The following is a 23,904-nucleotide window of genomic DNA, read 5'->3' on the forward strand; positions in this document are numbered from 1 at the left end:
CTTGGACAGGATCCGCTTCGAAAAGTTTTCCGCACTCTTCCTGAACATCTCGATGGTTGGGCTCATTCTGGTAGCAATGAGCCGCTGGTCTGGATGGATGATTAGTCTCTCGATACCTCGTGGATTGGCTAGGGCAATGTCGTTGCAGATGACCAGTTCGGTTACAGGTATAGCACTTAGGTTCGGTAGGAGGGTTGGGTCGGGCTGGGGGTCTAGAGGCAGACCACGGAGGTACTGAAGTCGGCTTAGAGGCTGGTAAACTGGGCCAAGATAGTGGATAGCGCTCATTTTCGCCTGACCTTCGAGAGTCCAGATATTCATCGGCCAGAGTAGCCGCTTGCTGTACCGTCTGTGGTTGTTTATCTCGCACCCAATCCCGTACTACCAGAGGGGTGTGGTTAAAGAACTGTTCTAATAGTACTAGCTGGGTGATGTCCTCTATGGTATGAGCTTGGCTTCCCTGGAACCAGCTCTTAAGGTTCCGCTGCATACGATGTGCCCACTCCAAGTATGTTGTGTTGGTTTGTTTCCGGGATTCTCGAAACTTAATCCGGCTGGCTTCGGGTGTAATGGCAAATCGGGCTAGCAAAGCTTCTTTTACCCGGTCGTAGTCTTTAGCGTCTTCATTCTCCACGGCCCGATATGCATCCGCCGCTCTGCCAGTTAAATTACTTGCCAGTAAAACGACCCAATCTTGGGACAGTACTTCATGTATCTGGCATAGTCTCTCAAAGTCCTGCAGGAATGCGTCAATTTCCTCCTCTCCTTCCTTAAATAGTTTGAACGCCCGAAAGGGCAACTTACGGAAAGTCGCTGCATCTTTAGGCGTTTTCTCCGATTGCCGTATTTCTGCCATTCTCTGCTCATGTTGCCGCTCTCTTTCCCTATCTTGCCGTTCTAGTTCTTTCTCTTGTCGCTCATCCTGCAGCTGGATGTCTCTAATGGCATTCTGTATGGCGGTCTCTGATGGGTTAGCACCATATAATGCCAACCGCTCTCGAACTCGTTGCTGAAACAAGTCTTCAACTGACCGGGATCCTGCATCACCATCCCTCTTATCCATCTCGCATAGCTCACTGATCAGGGTGGCCTTGTTCTTTGTGCCACCGATCCCTCCGCGGCTCTCAAGTAAGTCTTTCAGCGTGGCTCTCCTGCATGCTGCATAGCTGGTCATTGACTGTGGCGGTTTGGAGTGTCCCGGTAACTGGAGAGCAAATCCCACCGCTGCCAACCAATGTGACGAGACCCTTGCTCGCTCTGTCCGCTCTCCCGACACTCCTCTGTTTCTAGTAAATCAGCTTGCAGATCGCAACGTCTGATGGTTCGGTCAACCAAAGATCCGGGATCCGAACTACAGCTATGTGCCGTCCGGAATCCATTAGAACACACACCAGGCAGGCTGTATGTAAGTTCAAACAGGAAGACAATTTATTGGAAGAACACAGCACACTTTTATACAGAATTTGGAACATCCTGCCCCCAACAACCGCCCTCCCATTGGTCAATTGCAAAGTACCTGCAGTTCTCATTCAGGTCCTCTTTAGCCATGCAAATGAGGAATTGAAAATGAGTCAGCAGTGACTGGTCAGATAGCTTGACCAGAAGGACTGCCATATGCAAGTAGACAGAAGCCCCAGGGGGCAATCAATGTACACAATAGTCAGACACAGAACAATGGTTCCCTAACGAGCCCTCAATACACATTACTCTGAGTGTCAATACATCCCTTAGCAGACAACAGGTGAGGTCATTAGCACACCTGACAATAGGTGAATGGAAAGCCACCTCAGACAAAAAGCAACATTGTTAGCCAGCCCGTCTCCCCATTGAACTTCCTGGAATGACCATATTAGGAGTTGGACTTCCTGCTCAGAGACCTCATGGCAAATGGAACAAATGACCTTGCTGACAAATATGAAGCAATTCAACCCATCACCCATCTGTCCTTAAATTCCAGTGATGGTGAACACCATCACAGTATATATAACGTATATATATATATATATCCTTGATGTAAGTGCAATACTTTTATAATAAAGTGGGTACCTTAAGGTTTTACACTATCAGAGCCTCTGTCTTGACTTTTTCCCAACATGTGGAGATTGATCGCAGTATCTGGCTGGAGTTTGTGAATTTGTGCAGCCTTAGATCCACATAAAGGGATAAGTGTGAATGGCAATATTATTTGGTGAGCATAATTCCTAAGGGAATGGAATCTGCACTGAACACTGTGGTGGTGGATATATGGTGTATAGCTTAAGGCCCCATGCACACGGGACGTTTTTAACGCTGCTGTAAGCAGCGTCAGGCGTTTTCTTTTTGCAGCCTAAAAACGCCCCTCCATGTTATTCTATGGCCTCATGCACACTCAGACGTTTTTGAGCTGTAAGTGGCTTAGGCGTTTTTAGGCTGCAACAAGAACCCACCACCTGCGCGTTCTGAGGACCAGCGTTACAGCGTTAAAAACGCCTGACGCTGCTAAAAGCTGAATAACTTTGCTATAACGTTGCTTAACGTGAGTTAAGCCACGTTATACGTTTTTTTTTCTTCCATTCAAAATCAATGGTTCCCTATGGGAGCCTATTGATTTGAATGGAGGTCGGATCCGACTTGCGGGGTGACTTGCGCTGTGGGAATCTTGAGGGGGAACTCCACGCCAAAATGTGAAAAAAACGGCGTGGGGTCCGTGTCACAGATGACGTCATCGGGAGGCCCCGCCCCCTCATGTCACAGATGACGTCATCTGTGACATGAGGGGGCGGGGCCTCCCGATGACGTCATCGGGGCCACGCCCCTAATGGCTATATAATAAGCTGAAGAGACCGGAGATAGGCATAATCAGCGGAGACGTCGGAGGAGGAGGACCGGAGGAAGAAGACAGCCGACAGCCGACAGCAAAAGAGCAGAAGACCGGAGAGGAGAAGAAAAGAAGGGAGGACAGCAGAAGAGGGGACAGCAGAAGACCCCGGAGAGAAGAACACAAGAAGAGGGGGACAGCAAAAGAGCAGAAGACCCCGGAGAGGAGAAGACAAGAAGGGCGGACAGCAAAAGAGCAGAAGACCCCAGAGAAGACCCCTGAGAGGAGAAGACAAGAAGAGTCGGATGAAGATTTTTAATAAACTTTCCAAAACGTCTCTTGTCGTTATTTCCATACACTGCCTTTTATGGGGTGAATGGGTAGGGGTACAGTGTACCCCATACCCATTAACATAGGGAGGGGGTCCGGGATCTGGGGGGCCCCCTTGTTAAAGGGTGCTTCCAGATTCCGATGAGCCCCCTGCCCGCAGACCCCCACAACCACCGGCCAGGGTTGTGGGGATGAGGCCCTTGTCCTCATCAACATGGGGGCAAGGTGCTTTGAGGTGGGGGGTGCAGAGCTCCCCCTGCCCCAAAGCACCAACACCCCCCCATGTTGAGGGCATGTGGCCTGGTGTGGTCCAGGGGGGGTGGGGCCGCTCGCTCGTCCCCTCCCCTTTCCTGGCCTGCCGGGCTCGGATAAGGGTCTGGTATGGATTTTGGGGGGGACCCCACGCCGTTTTTTCGGCATGGGGCTACCCTCAAATTCCATAACAGACCCGAAGGGCCTGGTTTGGAACCTTGGGGGGGGACCCCACGCCGTTTTTTTCACATTTTGGCGTGGAGTTCCCCCTCAAGATTCCCACAGCGCAAGTCACCCCGCAAGTCGGATCCGACTTGCGGTGTTGCGGTGCGACCTCCATTCAAATCAATAGGCTCCCATAGGGAACCATTGATTTTGAATGGAAGAAAAAAAAACGCTGCTAAAAGCAACGTGGCAAAACGTGCAATAACGCCAATGGAAAAAGCTACTGAAAGCACGTTTTTACAGCTGCTTTTTCCGGCGTCAGAACTAACTTTGACGTACGTTTTTTCTAACGCCCCGTGTGCATGGGGCCTAAAGTTTTTAATACACCAGCTTTCTAGCCACAAAATGTACACCACCCTCCCAAATGCGACAGTATGCTTTATCACTGTACAAAATTGGTAAATAACGCTTCACTACTTTTTAGTAATATAAAATTCTTTACTGAATTTAGTGGTAAAAAACAAAATGTGATCATCCCCTACTCCTGCTCCTTGCATATTCAGAAGCTGTTTTAGTGTATTTTTAAGTCACAACCTCTCAATAAAATTTGCTGACAATATTTTTTTTTCTAAAAGTCCCCAATATCACTACAATTTCACTACAGGTTCTTGGCTCCTTGGCATTGCTCTCGCCACACTTTATAGCAACTTTTATCATACGGTATAGAATTCTTTGCAGTGGGTTTTAATATTAAATTAAAAAGCTATTCCCTACCCATTATTAGGTCTATTCAAAGTAAAGTCTCACAAATTTCCCAATATACAAATCCTATATTCTAGGGATTGTCCTTCATGCAGTATATTCATGAAATTTGGATGTGTCTAATTCTTGGTCTACCCCCCATAAAATACATATATACAGTGCAAAAAAAATGGTATAATGCATCTATGTAGGTTATTATCTTCAAAGATGTGGAGTTGCTTCTATGTAGGTTGGTGTATGTGGTTGCAATCTTTGCACATCTCTGGAGATAGCATTGCCCATCAAACAAAAAGGTTTGTGCATTAACAACAATCATATCCCTTTCATCAAACACTTAAAGATCCTCAGGCCAAATTTTTATATCTCCCAAGATGGTAAATTACCACCAGAATTCCATAGTCATTCAATATTAAAGAATTCAAAGAAGTTAGCTATGTCTAACCCTGTTGCCATATCAGTCTTTTCATCTTGTCAGTATTTCCATCTCAATCTGCATTATGTTATATAGTAGATAAGGTTGGAAAAAGACACAGGTCCATCCAGTCGAACCTATGTGTGTGTATCAGAATATGTGTGTCTGTTTTCTAATAGTATACATATCCCTGTATGTGTCTGGTGTCCTTGATGTGCAAATTCATTCTGGTCAGCAGGGGCTGTTAATACTGGTCAATCGAATCTCGCAAACCTTCATTAATGGAACCAATGTAAGCAACTATTGGTCTTCCAACTATTCTTTTATTTCCATAATTGTTTTACTTATGCACCTTGGGCAGGTGATGGAAATGGGTATGATGAGGAAAGGAGGAGACTAACGTTTAACCCACTTTTCTATCTAGAAACCCCAAAGACACTGCCCAAAATATTACATTTATTTATTTACCAACATTTACTGTACATTCACAAGAGTTCCTGCTTACAATCAAAAGTTCTTATCTCACATACATACATACATATTCTGTCAGCATGTCTTTGGAGTGTGGGATGAAACTGGAGTACCCAGAGAAAACCCAGGGTGAAAAAAACTTGGAATAGGCAGAAGCACAAAAATTTGGATAACAATAACATCTTCTTTATTGTAATGTAAAAAGATGCAATCAGAGAAATGAACAGAAGGTTAACATGTTTCACACATCTTGTGCTTAGTCATAACTTAGTCGTTTGTCACGGTGGCGAGCTGGACCAGCATCTGTGAGGTTAACTGCTGTGGGATCTCCTCGGCTCACCAGTGCAGTGTTTTCTCCCCTGCCTTCAAACCCAGGGAGAACATACAAACTCAAGGCAAATAGTGTCCTGGCCAGGATTTGAGCCATAATGCCGTTGCAAGGCAGAAGTGCTAATAACTAAGCCACTGTGCTGACCAGTGCTCAGTTCTTCTATGCATTCAACAGGGGAATCAGCTTTCTGATACGTTATTTTTAACATCCAATAGTTGCCTCATTGCTTCATCATGGCAATCAGAAGAGTTTTAACACAACCACTGCCACTGGAGAACAACTGGAGAAAGTGCAGAGAAGGGCAACCAAACTGATAAGAGGTATGGAGGAGATCAGCTATGAGGAAAGATTAGAGGACCTGAATTGATTCTATCTTGAGAAGAGGAGATTAAAGGGGGATGTGATCAACATGTACAAATATATAAGGGGTCTATATACTGAACTTGGTGTTGAGTTATTCACTTTAGGGTCATCACAGAGGTCAAGGGGCGACTCTTTAGGTCTGGAGTAAAGAGATTTAATTTCCAAATATGTAAAGGTTTCTTTACAACAAGAGCTGTGAAAATGTGGAAAAGACCCCCTCAAGAGGTGGTTGTGGCCAGCTCAGTAGATTGCTTTAAAAAAGGCCTGGATTTGTTTTCTAAATGTACATAATATAACTGGGTACTAACATTTATAAGTAAAGTTGATCCAGGGAATATCCGATTGCCTCTCGGGAGATTAGGAAGGAAATTGGATCATGCTTTGCTGGGGTTTTTCGCCTTCCTCAGGATCATCTGGTGGTAAGGATTGTGTATATGGGATTGTATGATTTTTTTTTTTTTTTTTTTTTTATTGGTTTAACAAGATGGACTTGTGTCTTTTTTCAACCCGACTAACTATTTAACTATGTAATTATGCCCCTCTTTTATCTGCCATTTTGATTGCAACAAATTTAAATTTATTTCAGTGCTTCCCATTCCTGCTTTTTGGATTTTATTCCAAGGTGATGAACCAGATCTCTTCTCTTGTGTTAGAGCTATGGAATCCTTCTCAAACGATTTCTGGAAAAGCCCAAAGCCTTACCCTGTTCTTGTAAAGGATAAAACTCTCACTGTCTCCTAATATTCAGTTCTATATACTGGAGGTTTTATCATAGCCCTCAAAGTTGATAAAGCATTATCTAACAACAAAGATTCCAAATACAATAGTGCATGTGTCTGAAAACATAAAATTCTTGTAAAGCTCTATTGCATGAGTAGTACTATCCAAACCACCATTATCCTCATCTGCCTGTGTGTCACTTTTCTCATCGATCAAATCATAATGTTTCCATAATGGTAATTTCCATGAAAAATGTTATGTAAAATCTGTAATGTACAGTATGTTAGGAAGACATTTAAGAGACTTTGTGACAGTGTGAGGGATCAATTAGGAGAGATCCTTACTGAATTGAAGAGAATACTATTTGTTTTTTACATTACGGACAAATGTGCCCTAGGGTGTGAATTATGAATGGCATATGTCACATTATTATAATAATACACCCCCTCTTCCTTTCTTTTCTCCTTTATTTTCTGAATGGGCTGGAGTGATGGGGTGGTATACAAACTGTAAGTAAACTACGATAGTTATAAACATGTGTTACTGAGAAAAATAGAAACTAATGGTACTGGACTATACAGATACTTCTAAAACGTATGCAATCATCCACATCAAGAAAGATACTGAAAACTTTTGTATTATTTTAAAAACTAGTCGTTTTTTTTCTGTACTAAGAGTGCCCCTTGTTCCAAGGACTGTCCTCATTTTTAGGTCTGCCCCAGCAAACAAACATCCCCAGCGATGTCCCCATTGGGTGGCCTATGGGGGGGGGGGAATCTAGGGATTATGTAAGAAAAGATTTCTGAATCACCAAACTCAAGATGAGACAAAGAAACTCAGAGGCCCAATCCAAAGACTGCTTATCAGAAAAGAAGGGAACTAGGTTAAGGACTGGCCATTTAACTTTTACCAATAAAAGCAGGGGAGAGGAATCATGCAACAGAGAGGAGTCATGCTAATGTGCCCCAACTGTCATATCAGTGCATGAGCTTCTCTTTCCCTCCCTCGAAAGCCAGGAACCAATCTGAAACAAGGGACTTTTGTATCTGGATTACATTACCTCCCTTTCCTTGATCCAGGGATCCAGAGATCCCTGGATCCTGCTGCTGGCCCCACCCTAAAAAATATGGCTCATCACGCTGCTCCTTTGTCCTGGATGTGATTATATTCTGAATTCTCAGTATGTGTTGGTTGTATTGCAGGGTATAGTAAATATCTGTGTACAGAAAACACTTTATATATAGTATATAGTGTGACAGTGTGAGGCTGGCACAGGGAAAATGTAGGGGAAAATGACACAGGATCTGCATTAGGGCTTAATGCGAGGTTCCAGACAATCGTCTCTGAACAGAGAAATATATATTATATATATTTATATATTTGTATACATTCTGCTGTCATTGATGCTGCAAGACTACACTGGGAGTTTTCTGGCAGGACCCTGTGGTTCTTACCAGCAGAATAGCAGAAGCAATGCAATTCCAGTGAATGCAATTCGGGGAGTGAGGGGTGAATTTGTGCTGGAGGTGGCTTTGTCATGGGGGAGAGGGAATTGTATTGGGAAGAAGGGGTAATGTTTGCTTAGGAGGCTCTTTTGCTTGACTTTGTGCATTACTTATTACTGACCCCTACATTCTGTGTGCTATACACTCCTAACCCCAGCGCTCTTTCTATTAGGCATTTTGCACTCTTTAACCAGAGCAGAGAAGACTCAAGTTTTATTTAACCAAACCCCTTTAAAATGGTTGTAAACCTCTGAAATGAAAACTGAATATAGCATATCCTTCTATAGTGTGTACGTGCCTTGATCCAAAGCATCTACTGTGATTTATGTCTGCTCCCTGATTCCTCTGCTATCTGCAGGAGTCACGTATGCCAGTTTATACTGTTAGCAGACAATTTCAGGAGATAGTCTTGCCCTCTCTCCAGTATACAGAAGGTTATTGACAGCCTCAGCTGTGCAGGTTTCCTTACAAGGCTGTGTAGAGGGGAGTGTGTCCATTCTCTCCACTCAGGTCTCAGATTACACTCCTGTGTTATGCTGTGCAGTGTGTGACATCAGAACTCTCCCCCCTGCCTTCTGGAGCTCAGAAATGATGCTGAAATGTGTGCTTTGGGAGGCTGTGGAGAAGAGAGGTCTGCAGCTAAACAGGTAGAACTTATGTAGGAGGATTTGTTTTATCTCTTTGTATCAACTGAGGCTTCATCACTGAGTCACTTCAGTGAGTATATGTAAGGATATACAACCAATTTAAGCCTTTTTCCCTGTTAGCACAATTTGGTCACACCCACCATTTGCCTCAGCACACTATGCACACTGCATCATTACTCTCCTCAGAGTGCCTAAAGGTGCCCCAGGGTCCTTCACAAGAATCTTTGGTGATTTGTTTTGGGTGTGGCTTCAAATAGCAGCATGATTTTAAGGGTGTACTTAAAAGTGGGCTTGGTCAGAATGGTGTCCCTGGATTTAATTTAGAAAATCTAGTAACCCTACTCTGTACTTTAAAAATATTAAAGTTACCTTGAGAAAAATATGGAATTATAATTCAGTGATTACATTTTTGTTGTAAATGAACAAAGTTTTGATAATGTTATATTTCAAAATGCACAGAACGACTATTTTTTAAATTCTTACTGCAATAGTTTCTCCTTTCGGCGTTTACATTTTAACTGTCAATGAGTGGGCGATAAATTCAGCCTGATTAGTATCCTTCCTGCCTTCATTTTGATGGTTTAGACCACTAAGCACCTCTTTGATCACCATGTATGTCTCTTTATGTAGCATGTATGAGTCATTTCCGGTGAGTGACTTTTATTGCTTTAGAAGTACTCATACAAGAGGATTAAACTAGGAATAATAAACAACAAAACAAAATAATTGTATGCCTTCCTACGGCTTTATTGACTTAGCTATATATTTTGTAATGGAGTACTCATGGTGTTGAACTGTTTAGAAAACAAACAGAATACAACATTGGTACAGGATTGACTTCCCCTTTAAATGAACACTGCTTTTTATATGCTTAATAATATTCTGGAAAAATATAGCATTTTTTATTGAAAGTGAAGCGGAATCAATATTTGTTACATTCTTATATAGCATTTCCCTTTAGATACAGCAAAGACAGGCAGTGAAGAGACAGTGTCCATGGGAACAGTTTCTCTCATTAGACTTTTTTTACGCCTGAAAACACAAGAAAATTTGTTCAACCTTTCCAGTAGCTATTGGTACGTAAAGCAGGAAGATAATACTGAGAATACTGTCTTGTCCTTGTAAACATCATTTTAGCAATAGTGTAGAAGGAAAGTAAAACTGCAAACAGTCTGGAATGCAAGGTTACCAGGTGCTTATAGTGTACAAACTTTTGTTTTATTTTTCATATCCATTATTTCATTTTTGTTCTATGTTTTCTTTTGTTCCATAGTCTCTTTTTTTCTACAAATGTGAAATTTTAAGGGTTAGTTAAGACAGTTCAAATGATAAGTGTGCAGTGGTTTCATTGGGTACTCGCAGTGGTTTCACTAGGCACTAGATATCCTGAAATGGGTCCCACACCTTCGACCAATGATTACTTGAAAGAATACTTGTGTTTAGTATTTGCCAACATGTTGCAAGAGCTAACATTTATTGTGAAAGTCTTAAACTGATTACACACTATTCATTTTTTTTCCCTTTAATTAGAGCGCTGATGGCTATCAAATGTGTTAGAAGCTGCCTGATGCTATAAACCAATCAGCATCCTTTGGTGTATTTCTGTAGAGATACTCATTGCACAAACTACTAGTGTTAAGCCAGCCATACATGGAAAAAAATTCAGCCGGTTCAGCAGGGACTGGCTAAACTTCAATCCATGTATGAGCACTCTGGTTGTACACAAGTTGATCTATCAATTGACTTGTGTACAATCAGCCTGTTGGGTTTTTCAAAAATGATTAGTGATGCTGGCTATAGCCAGCAGCATTATTCATTGTATTCTGCCTGCAGGGAAGGCTCCCGATGCTCCCCGCCGGCAGAATATAATAGCGATGTGGGAGGGATTCCCTCATTAAAGCTGACTATGGTGATGGGGGAGTTGAGAAAAAAGAATGGAGAGAGAAGAAAGGGAAGGAGAGTAGGGAGGGAAGAAAGCAAATTATTTTTGGTGCGGTGTGTCTTTAAGAACTGATGATTTGAAAAATAAACTTAGTTAAAGCTGGGTACGCACTTTCAGTTTTTTTTTTTTGTTAGACAGATTGCTACATCAACACAAGCGATGTTGATGCAGTGATCTCTCCCATTGAGACATTGTATTCTGATAAGGGCCTCCCTCCCCACCAGAATATACTGATCAGCGCTTGCAGCCATTGGATGTTACTGCTGATTGAATGCTGGTTTTGGAGCATGTTTTAATGACTGGCTTCTGTAGAACAGACACCTATGTACACACACACACACCGAAAGTCAGATGGTTCCTGCTGAACTGGCTAATTTTCACCCCATGTGTAATGGGGTTAGGTAAGAAAAATACATTTTTTTGACTGATATAGGATACTAATGGTATTTTCCTATAGGTTTAATAAATAAGGCCAGTGGTACTAGAAAGAAATATGATTATAATCCTACCTGTTTGTGAAATAGTCATTGAGAAAAGTTATTCTTTCTAGAAGCTTCTGAGAGGGTTGACTTTTTCGAATAGCATTTATGTACACATTAATATACCAAGCCAAAGAAAACTGGTACATAGAGTCAATGTATACAAGGTCTGAGATGACAAAAAATATGACACTGGAATGATTGGCAACCTGTTAAAAGAGGAAGACATGATCCTGCTTAATCAATACAGAGTGCATGGAGAAAAATACAAATTAAAAATTGCAGTACCTCATAGCAACAAATTCAAGTTTAATAAAGACAGAGCAAGATATATTCATAGAACATGTCTTGAGTACTGCATATTGCTCGTTAAAACGGTTATTGAATAATTATATATGCACAGTTAGTACCCCCTTCAGCCATGTACTGATCAAACACAAAGATGATTATAAAAAGACTTAGGTGAGTATAAACTGTCTTCAAATGGTAACTTTGTTTTTAAATTAATTATTGCAAATGACTAAGAGGGGGTAGGAGTGAAAAATGAAGAGAAGGACTGTCTCTAAATTTAGATTACTTTTAGCAATGCATGTGATATTTTAAATTTAACAAACAATTTCTTACAGGTTGCGCCATGACACTTAGGCTACATTCACACCTCAGCGTTTTGAACCGCGGGCAGACATGCCATGATTCTGCCCACGATTTCAAAACACTGAGGTGTGCATGACAAATCGTAGAATGCACATGTGAGATGTCATTCATTTGAATGCCACCTAAAATTGCCGTACAGTTTTGCCATGATTGTTGCACAATAAATTGCGGCAAACTGCATTGTACGAAGCATGTGACCCAAAAGAAGCTCCTGAACTTTTTTTGGGTGACAAGCTTCATGCGATGCAGTTTGCCACCATTGCAGTGTGATTTATTGCACGACAATCGCACCACAATGTGCATATTGAATGGCATCTCAAATGTGCATTCTGGGATTTGTCATTCACACCTTTTGAATCTGACCGCGATCCTAAACTCTGTGGTGTAAATGCAGCCTAAGGGGGAGATTTACTAAAACTGATGCACACAGAATCTGGTGCAGCTGTGCACAGTAACCAAAGCTTCTAACTTTGGCTTGTTCAGTTAAGATTTGACAATAAAACCTAGAAGCTGATTGGTTACAGTGCATCACTGCACCAGTTTCGGTGTGCACCAGTTTTAGTAAATCTCCCCCTATGTTTGTAAAAAACACTACAAACACTCTAATAGGAAATTCCTGCACTTATGTCTCTAGGAGGGACAAGAAGATTAGGAAGGGGGATATGGACCTCCTATAGATGTCTGTTTTTATTTCAATAAGTGTAAGCAAAAGCCTTCAGAAAGCATAGAGGTTATACAAAACTCTCCACCCGTACAGTGCAAGTGAGAAATATAAAACTTGCATAAATGAGATTTCATACTGACCTGCTCCAAAAGAAGAGACATTTTTAACTGTAAGTTTATCGATGCAAATAAATAAATCATATCACTGTGCTTTGCACCATAGAATGAACATAGTCATTCACAATAAGGCATTGCTTTGCCACTATCCATGAAAATAAAATTATACACAAAAACACAAATGTCTACTTGTAATAGAATACCTGCCATATAGTTCATAAAATGAGAAAAAAATCTCTTCAGACAAAACACAAAAATAAAATCAGACATGTTTTAAACAGAAGATTATTTGCAAGGGGCAATGCTAAACAGTGTCTTTCAAGTTAGGTATAAAGTATAAACCGTCCTCTTTGAAAGATGTTTATGTCTTTAGATCTAAATGTGCTTATCCAAAATACAATTTGGGAAAAAATTGCTTTGACTAACATCACTTACATTATGAAAAATGACATTTTAAAATAGAAGCTGCAAAAATAGCAAAATCTCACATAAAAGCTTCTTTATTTGTTTTGAATAAGATATTAGAATACATTAATATTTTAAACTGAAATAATAAAATGATAAATGAGACACTTGCATGGTTTGTTATTTTTATATTTTTTGATGTAGGAGATTCTCAAATACCAAGAAAATTATAAAGAGAGAGTTTAGTTTAACACTGTAGTGTAATGTTGCCTAGAACTAGTTTAGGAATATTAAGAAGTGTAACGTTGAGGCAGAAAATTCATCTAAATGTGTTAAAGATCCTAGATGGTTGCCAGATAAGGACTAATCAGAAGAATATGCAATGGTTAACCAATAAAAAATTCAAGGTGCATGCCACTCAAACATTTCTTATGGGAATACACTCATTGGGTAAAGTGCAAAATTAAAAGGCTAATGTTTTCCACCCTAGTGATGCTTGGGTACATCAGGCTACTAATGTTAGTAAACTATTCAGTTAACTATAATACTTAACTCATTCATGCAATAGAAAGTCTTTTTGCAGTATAATTAGGCATGTTTTATTTATTTAAATAGGAAACACTATGATGGATGGGTTATCAGCTGCAAGAATCTGTCTCTGGGTGTATTGGTAGCAGAAGACCTGATTGGAGGAGTGGGACTAGGCAGCCTTGATCTCTTCATTTTCCCTGGTGACTAGTGGGTTTCTCACCCCTCAGCAGCCTAAACACACCTCATTGTCACCTAGCGAATATGGCTCCTTGCCTCACTGTAGGGTGAGCTTAAGTCCCCTTGCCTCCAAGGCAGCCAATAACCTTCTTCCCCTCTTTTCCTTCTTGAGTTGTCCATCATGAGCAAAATGCAGGGACAGCCTTGATTATGGCCAGGCTGTACAGCTCCCAGACCTTAAAGAAGCCACCAGTCAGGGCTACATGAGATATTTCTTGGTGATTGGTTGAAAGACTTGTGTATCCCTCCTGTTCAGCAGGTATTGACACAACTGGCATGTATTGAAGTTAGGTGCTGGTGAAGAATATTTATATAGGATGTTTTGGATACTCCAAAGTGAAGATTTTTCTGTATGTAACTATTTTACTTTAGTACCTCTTGGTCTGTTAGCTTGTGTCTCATTAGCATTCATAGGGGCACAATTTATATTATATAATTTTAGTAAATATTTATATAATTTCAACTGGTAACTTATCCACAATGATTCAGTTTTTTTTTTTTTACTAATAGTGCTATATTTGTTTTTTTCTATTGTTTTGCAGGATATGCGTCTAAAAAGATAGCCAGCTGACACATAAAATCAGAGATCATGTAATGATACTATGTTCCCTGTATGTGCTGGGGTGGCATACATTGGGAGTGTATTGTGGGTATTTATGCACATTAGGAGTCAACAGCTAGTAGATGTTCTGTACTAAACAATTCTACCCAACTTTTCTACCAAAATACCATCTGGGCATGGTACCATTGACTACTAAATGATATTAAGCTAGTGTAAATGAAGTTATGTGCACATTATCACACCTTAACCCTAATGCTGTGTTTTCTAAATTTGCAGGGAGATAGTTTTTAAAGCATAGTGGTGACTGATCCACATACAGTAGTTGCATCACAACTACTATTTCTGTATTTTTGATGACTGAGTCTGTTTTCATTTTATTGGTTAAAGAAATATTAAAGGCTATCTACATGAATTCTGAAATCTCCACCTTTACCATCAGCATGATTTTGCTTTTATATATTTAAACAGTATAAACCATAGTCAAATTACTATTTAGTTATGAAGGATTGTAAAAGCTGTGTAACTCTTTAATGAGTAACTGTAATGTTCTGGTACCTTTGGGTACCCTAATTACTCTTTCATAAGTGTATGCGCCCCACCATTCTCTTTTGGTAAGGTGCGCATACACCTTTAAGACTGATGCTGTCATCACTGAGCGCCGGACTGGATGGCTATTTAGATCGCCGGCTCTCACTCACATGTGTTCGTTCAAACTGCTTTGTGCCTTGATGCTAACCTGTCTTGAAGCTCTCATGCTTGCAAGCATACCTCGCTGTCGGAACCACGCTGCGCTGATCCCTGTATCCCGCTACCGGATCATCCGCTCTTGCCGAACTTCTCCTCTGCTACATTGCTATTAGTGATAAGTACCCCACAGGGGAAACCTCTATAACCTTCATACTAAAGCTTACACTATCTAGCTCTGCATACTAAGGACTATTACTACATCTGCATTATCTAAGATTGCTAGTTCTTGAGCCTACTACCACCTGTTCTTGCACTGGGTTGATCTCTCTTGTATGTCCACCTGCTACTCTGTCATCTGCTACCATACATGATTGCTAAACCTATCTGCATCCCATCTGCTACTATCTTACTTTCAAGAACATTTCCTTTCAAGTGTCTGTCATCTACCATCTCTACCCAATCTGTCTCTTCAGCCTATCATCACTGTGTTACTATATACATAAGTCACTCTAGGAAACATCTTACTGAGTGTGTGTATTTACTTGCTGAATTGAGATCATCCACACATGATGAGTCATTGGGAGTTGGGATTGGTGTCTCAGCGTTTCTCTACATGACTACTGAAGTGGAATATTTCTGCAGCTGAAAATCCACATCATACATAAAACGCAGGAGCGTTACAGTAACACTGGTATTATGAGATAAAAGAAAAAACAGTGCAAGAAAATAGTTACAGAAAAGGCATTCGAAAAAAAGTCAATAACAATGAAAGAGAGATTAAAAATATAAGGTTCTGGGGGGGGGGGGGGGGCGTGGTGACCACTGAAGTCGATGACCGCGTGAGCTGAGAGCTCCCTCTGGGGACCGGGGATTGCCGCAGAATGATCAAACCCAGGACACTGCCACCACCACAGCTGCCTGTCTAAGCAATACCTGCACCAATCACCATGAATCTAAGATTCCCCCCCACCCGAGGAAATTACCAGGCTTTTTCCTGGCTGCATCCTCCAGGCTCCACCAAAATGGCAGCTGCAACCATTCAGCTTTCACCGCTGATGGTGCTCTAGCGGCAGGAGCCTCGTTTTCCTCCATAACTGCTCAGCTACAAGAGCGTAACGCTACATACAATGGGGATTCCCCACCAAATTACCCATAAAGCATCAAGGTCACACGTGTATCTTAAGATCTCTGGAGGAAGCATCAAAACTCCCTGCTGAATGGGGTGTTACGGCTGACTGTAGCCATAACTTCTCTCGCACTAAACCTCCTCAACATGAAGGAGTTCCAGCAATGTTCCCCCCATTTCTCTTACACGCCACACGTGCCGTTAGGAGACTTCCTTATGGCGCACTCCAAATCTATGTTTGATCCCATGCATGGGTTACATGCTCTTTGTGTTTTTTTCTTTACACAATTTGACTGTTTGTTTATGGTCCTTGCTACTGAATGTTCTCCTTTCTTTTTTGTTTATCTGTTGCTTACCTTTATACCAGGGCTTTTTTCCTAGAGAATAGGTGCAGGAACTTCCCTCTTTCTGAGTCCCCCCTACCCTCCTCTAACGCCATCCCTTGGTTCTTCCCCCTATCCACCTCCCAGTACTGCCCCAAGTATAATTTTTTTATGCAAAATAATTTGAATGGAACTTGTTCTTGTCCAATAACCAGAAAAGCTGTAAAATACATCCACTGGAGCCAGCAACAATAGATCCCAATAGACCCCACCCCAGCAACAATTGATCCCTTACACAACAGATGACTCCCCCAGCAACAATCAACCCCACCCCAGCAACAATAGACTCCCTCAGCAACAATGGACCCCACTCCAGCAACAATACATCCCCCAGCAACAATAGACCCCACCCCAGCAACAATAGTTCACCCCACACAATAATGGACCCCCCCCCCCCCAAAACACACACAGCAACAATGGACAACTCACAACAAAATACCATACCACCACAGCAAAATTAGACCCCATAGCAGCAACAACAGATCTCCCAGCATCAATAGACCCTCTAGCAGCCAGGAACAATAGACCTCTCCCTCAATAGTAGATCCCTACCAGCAACATAAGATGCCCCAGCATCAATATATGCTCATGCAAAAACAGATCCCCACCAGGGACAATAAATCTCCCAGCGGCCAGCATCAATAGACCCTGCAGCACACCTCAGCACCCCTTGCTATTGGATACTGAAGGTGCCGGAACTGCATTCCCGCAAAAAAAAAAGCCCTGCTTTATACTGTACATCATTAATACTGCTAATCAGAGGACCAAAGGGGTTACATTTTTCTACCATCTTCTCAACCATAATCTCTTTTCTAACAAAACTCAGTCCATGGAAATATGGGAAACAGATCTATCACACAAATTTACCTCTCAGTGGCATAATGCTTCAAAATTGCTTTTGACGTCCTCCAACTGCATCACCTACTGGGAATCCTCTCTAAAACTCCTACATAAATGGAAATATACCCCAGGTAGATTTTCAAAAATGTCCATGCCAATTTTGGCTGGAGAGACTGTGGTGAAACTGGTTCGTTCCTGCACATAAATGGTAATATACCCCATGCCAGTTGGTCAAAATGATTTGGAATCACATATTCTCATTCCCGTCCAGTATCTCCCAAGTCACCATAGCTTGTAACCCAGCCACAGCATTACTTCTCTTACACCACTTCATCATGCATGGAATCATAGCAGCCAGGAGAGCAATAGCCTCTGCCTGGAAACAACCCATCTATCCCTGATCTCACTGGCACTGCAGAACTTATCATAACAGCTCCCAACAGCAGGTCAGACTCTTCACTGCTTAAGAAACCCACACACTGAACCTCTGACATCCAGATCCCTAGCTTTGCACTTGTCCTTACTGAAGTTGGGTCCCCTGCTATGTCTGTCTCTTCAAGTGCCTCTGGAAAGCACTTGTGATCAAAGGACTTAGAAATAAAAGATGTTCTGTGCTCCCTTCCCAACAGGAGAGACCTGGATATTCTGACTCTAGATGTATGATAAAACCTAACCACTGTTCTATTCAGGGTTTCTGTCGTGGAGGAACATCAAGAGTGTGTACTGTAGATGCCTGTCTCTTATCTCTGAAAAGCTTTCAGGCAGTGGCCCAGCATTGTTTTAATTCAATGTACCTCTGCACGGAGGATGCTGAAAAATCGAAGCCGAATAAACTATATACACGTTAAAGGTATCTCAGAGGCCACAATGAACCCTGCCTTTAGGAGAACGGCTCAAGCTATCTGCAACTCTCTGTTAAATAAATGCTCAACTACTGAGCTAGAGATAAGCAAAGTCCATTGTGTCCCCCAAACCAAACCAAAGCCACAAAATTGCCAATTATCCATTCCTTGGGATGTATACTTCTTTTCAATCAATAAATTATCTGTAGAACTTGGAAGAAGGGAGCAGTGGATTTTGACAGGGTTGGGATACAGATTCTGCCAGACTGTTCCCACCACACTCTGCACGAGGGGGCTACTCCACCAAAAATTAGGTCTGATCAGGGAGTTCGGGGTATCATACAGGTGGGGCTTCCCATTCTATTTACTTGTGAAAGTTCATGGCCATATTTTTGCTCTGCACACCCAAACCTGACTACAGGATCTCTTCATGATCCTGGATATGAATCCAATAGAGATAGCAGACTGAATGGACTTCCCAGATGATTGTCTTCCCCTGATTCAGCTTCCGCCTCCAAAGTCACAGAGAGAAAGACATCTGAGATCCCAGAGACTGCACTCTCCTTTCAGGCCTGCAGACCACAAACTGTGACACTGATCTCTAGCTCCTTTCACCACTACAGAGTGATATGAGACTTTTATATCATACAAATCTGTCTAATAGAGATAGTGGCTAACTTCCAAACTTTTTATGGATCCACCAAACTGCCTGTATTTCATCTGCTGTAATCTGTCTCGTGGCGACGGGAGATTCTTTAATATCTTCTGCATACATCAACAAAAAGGTCCCCACAGATTGATCACACTCCTGTGCTATATGATAACATCCTGTGAACTCCACTGAAACTGCATCCAGATTTAGCTAAGTAACTATTAACCTCCCTGGCGGTATGATTCTTTTGGATTTTAGGTGCTGAAAGCGGTACCATTATTTTAGGTGCTGAAAGCATGTAATTCTTGTGAATGAGCAGCCCAAACCAACTGTATACATTTATTATACATATTATATATATATATATATATATATATGTATGTATACATATATTATGTATACATATATTATATATATATATATATATATATATATATATACGTATATATATATATATACGTATATATATATATATATATATATATATATATATATATATATATATATATATATATATATATAATGTATACAGTTGGTTTGGGCTGCTCATTCACAAGAATTACGTGTATATATATATATATACGTGTATATATATATATATATATATACATATATATATATATATATACATATATATATATATATATATATATATATATATATATATATATATATATATATATATATATACATATATATGTATATATATATATAATGTGTGTATATATATATATATATATGTATATGTGTATATATATACGTATATATATATATACTGTATATATATGTATATATATATATATATATATACATATATTTACATAAAAAGTACAGTAAAACTGCAGGAAAGGGCACTGGGGGGCAATGTAATGTGATTTTATTTTATTTTGAACGATATCAGTGTGTTTGGTGCATTTTACATTCGAATTTGCCGCCGGTTCCACCCCCCGGCGGACATCACGTCGCCGGAGACGGAAGCCGGGGCTCGCAGACGATCGGGAGGAAGCTCCGCCGCCGCACACCGCTCGCAGTCTTCGCTGGATCCCGGAGAAAAGGTAAGTAAAACCTCCTCCAGCATCCAGTGATCTTCTTAGCGCTACCCAGAGTGTGACTCGGGGTTACCGCTTTTGGCACTAAAATCTTACCCCGAGTCACACTCGGGAATACCGCTAGGAAGGTTAAATGTAAACATTTTGTTGCAGCCCTGTGAATTTTGGAAACATGAGGATGGTACTGTGTGCAACATGACTTCCTCTTCTCATCGCTCAGTTTGCATTTATTAGATCTCACTATCATGACATACCCCCAGTTATTTCAAAGTGGGCATGCATAGAGATGAGAAAGCTTTGGAGCAAAAATTTAAAATTTGGGATTTTTTTCAAAGCCATTTTTCCCCATAAAAAATGAAAAAAAAAAAAAGGAGTGTGGAACATGTTCTTTTACAATGATAAAAAATAATATATCTATGAAATCATAGCGACTGAAACTATAACTATACTATACTCAAACTATAAAACATGAAGACTTTAAAGAAAGATTTATGAGACTTTATGTAAAGTCCTAAATTATTATTATTATAAGTTCTATCAGCTGAAGACAAACAAATCCGGGAATGCAATTCAAGTAACACTCTAATGCAGTTCTCAAACACGATAAAATACATTTCTGCCACTAGGGGGCACTGCAGGAAAAAGGCTCCACTTTAGTTTGCCTACAGTTGGGCAAACTGTACCTCCTACAGTTGGGTGATTGTTGGAATACAGTAGATGATTGTTGGTCAAACCTATTCTAAACTTCGGTTTTCTAGAGCTCAACCCAAATCGCTGAAACAGTAGATGATTGTTTCTATCCTCTCAAGCCTTAATTGACAGGTAAGAGGGTAAATTTGTCTGACAAATTAGTTTATCCTTTTTAACCTTTAAATTATTCCTATTAGTGTTCTCCACCATCCCAGCATAATATTTACCTATAGTCTGGTCAGTAAATTGGGTATTATTTTCCTCCTTTCAGTAAAATGGTGACACCAGCATCTAGAGTTTGGAAACTTTTTCACAGTGCAATTTCTGCTAAGAGCAAAGCTGCAATTTGCAAATTATGCAAGAAGAAATATTAATTTCCATATGCTACAAGGATGACAATACACATCCTTGCAATCACAAGGTGCTCTAAAGACATTAAAAATACTTTATGGAGTTTAAATTATGAGGACCAGAATGAAAATGAAAGTAACTTTTCCCCCCAGAGATCTCATTCTAGAAACCTCTTTCTGCTGCATCTGGACCATCACAAAGTATTTCTTCACCAGCAGCATATTCAAGTAAGGAGGACAATCCCTTTATTTATAGAAAAAATGATGACACCTGAAAATCAGGAGAACATTGATCAAACTCTTTCTTGAGCAATATACGGTATGCTTCTGGATCAGCATTATCAATAACTGAAAATGGATCTTGACCTGAAGCTTTTAAATTATTATGAGGGAAAGGTGGCTAGTTACCTGTTCTCATGTACAGTTGAAATGTTCCTAACATATACAGTATATGTTATTCCATTTGTAATAAAAATAAGATGTTAAAAAACAAAGTTTAGCTTATTTTCTGAATACGTTGTACAGTACTTATATTTAAAGCCTAATACTTTTATATACATTGCATTTCATGTTCCCAGTGTAAAAAAATGACTTTCAATTTGTAAAACTTCTCCACATTGAATTTGTTTTCAATATTTCAGAAAATTTCATTTTTTTCCAGAGAAAAAACATGGAAAAAATGTTTTTTTCTCATGGCCCTTAAAATGTTCTAAAATTTTACATCTCTAGGTGTACAGACCTGTTAACTCAAATGCATAGACCTTCTCCCTGAAATCCCAGAGATACATACAAACAATAGGTGATTTATCATTTTACGGTAGATTAACTGTTAAAGGAAGCACAACACTTCCGTAACATACTATAGAAAGCACAACCTGATCACTTATGCAATAGACAATGCATTTCTAACCAATAGAGAGAGATGAATTATAGGAGGGGCCCTTGCCAGGGCTTTTTCTTCATTTGTTGAACATGTATTTACATATGTTGTCCCCCTGCTTTTGGGAACTTGGAGTCTTCAAGACCTTAGGTGAACCCAAAGCTTACTACCTGCTTTTTTTTTTTTTACCTATGTCAGCTTTAGGACATTATGAAAGTGGCATGCCCACTTCAAAGTAGTACAAACAGAATATAGGATATGCAAAATAAAATATTCAAGGAAGCCTCCTTAAATTAACAATAGCTAAATCAACTAATTAAACGCTAAATGTTGATACTTATGGGTTATTGCGGTTTAAATATTACTCTTGGCCTCTTCCTTAGGCCAATTGTTCTTGTATGCATACATGTGTATATTTATGTTTCTGTTTATTTGTTTTATTATTTTTAAAAACATATACAATACTTTCTATTCGTACCTTATGGTACTATGTAAACCAATTTTATTAAATCATTTTTGTGGTTACTGCATAAAAACAACATGGCATTTAGGCATGGAAAAACATACATACCGGTCTGTAGCCATCTCTGGTTTCATCAATTTGTTTCTCTGTCTTAGTTGTTATTTCTTGTTTCTCCTGGATCTCCTGGGACAATTTCTTGCTTGAGGAAAGAATGTCAATAGCTCGCTCGTCCTCCAAGATGTTTCCTTGTGACAGAGATAGCACTTCCAAAATCTGATCTTCTATCTCTTTCAACTGTTTTCTGTTATAAAAATGTTATTTATTTTAAGAATCACAATAATAGCACATGGAGGATTCCAGCACTGTCTAGACCTTTATTTCTATCCTTTTGCAGTATGACATTTTCTCCCAAGTAGGCCCTTGCAGTAATTTAATTGTCATAGATTCCTAAGCATGTCAATTTCTGGCACCACTGCTTGCAAATTTTGCCTCAAGTGAATTATTTTATAATAGGCTCTGGAAGGAAATCATCAGTATTTGACTGACTTGATACTTATATACCTTAGGACTGGTAGGCAAAATAAAACCAGTATAGACAAGGTGTGTAATCATTTCCTAAAACATTCATTTTGTTGGGGCTAGCATTGCATTTGACCTTCTATTTCAATTAAAAACGAATTATAAAATTACAATTGCCATTTTGCTGGAAAGAAATAACAAAGAGTAGTTTAAAAAAGAATGTTAGAGCCATTAAAAAAAAAAAAGAATAGAGAAGTGTTCCCATGGGATTGTCACCCCTATCACCCATTTGTTTTTTAACTACTTTACGCCCGCACTTTAGCCAAAAGACAGCTACAGCTTGGGCTTACTTTGCCGGGAGGCTGTCATATGACGTCCTCCCGTGATCGCGCTGCGCATCCCCTGCGGTGCGTGGACAGCACACTCTGTGATAGCTGAGTCCTAAAGGGCCAATCACATCAGCCCTTTACCATGTGATCAGCTGTGTTAGTTGACAGCTGATCACGGATGTAAACACAAGCTGGTCATCGTTTTTTCTTTCCTCATACTGACAGTGTGAAGAGAGAAGAAGAGAGCCGATAACCGGCTTGTGTTAAAGGGACATCTACACTGAAAATCAGGGCACTGATTATCAGGGTCCTTAAAATCATTGCAGTCCCAACAGTGCCATTCAGTGCTGCCAATCAATGCCCACTAGTGCTAACAATCAGTGCTCATCAGTGTGGCCAATCAGTGCCTCCTCATCAATGTCACCTATCACTGCTGCCTATCAGTACCCATCAGTGCACCTACCAGTGCCTATCAGTGCCCATCATTGCTGCCTATCAGTGCCACCTGAAAGTGCTATGCTGATTCTTTCTGTTTTGTGTGACAAGTTTCCAGCTGTTGCTAGGAAGATTTAACTCAGCTGCTGAGCACTGGATTTGTGGAAAAAACATCTGGCCAATAAGTGTAACCTTTCATTCGTATATCTTCTCCTGTCAGCATTTTACTCAGGTCTGTCAGCTGGATTCACCTTTGGATTATTTAAAGTTTTTCTTTTGGATCTTTTGACCTGCTCCCCCGCCCGCCCTCCTCT

At 40.3% G+C, this 23,904-nt stretch overlaps 1 protein-coding gene across 1 annotated transcript in view; it reads right to left on the reverse strand.

The window, feature by feature from the left end:
* The window catches only part of LOC309552619 (dynein axonemal heavy chain 3-like), a 1,537,563-nt gene that overhangs the window by 284,210 nt on the left and 1,229,449 nt on the right, over positions 1-23,904 (reverse strand). Inside the window, exons 46-47 of the mRNA XM_082253560.1 lie at positions 22,416-22,608; positions 11,207-11,385 (exon numbers count right to left, since the gene is read on the reverse strand). Coding sequence (XP_082109686.1) covers positions 11,207-11,385; positions 22,416-22,608 — 372 coding nt within the window. The remainder of the gene's footprint in view (positions 1-11,206; positions 11,386-22,415; positions 22,609-23,904) is intronic.

Source organism: Pelophylax lessonae, assembly GCF_965119305.1.
Source record: "Pelophylax lessonae genome assembly, chromosome: 4".
Taxonomy (NCBI): Eukaryota; Metazoa; Chordata; class Amphibia; order Anura; family Ranidae; genus Pelophylax; species Pelophylax lessonae.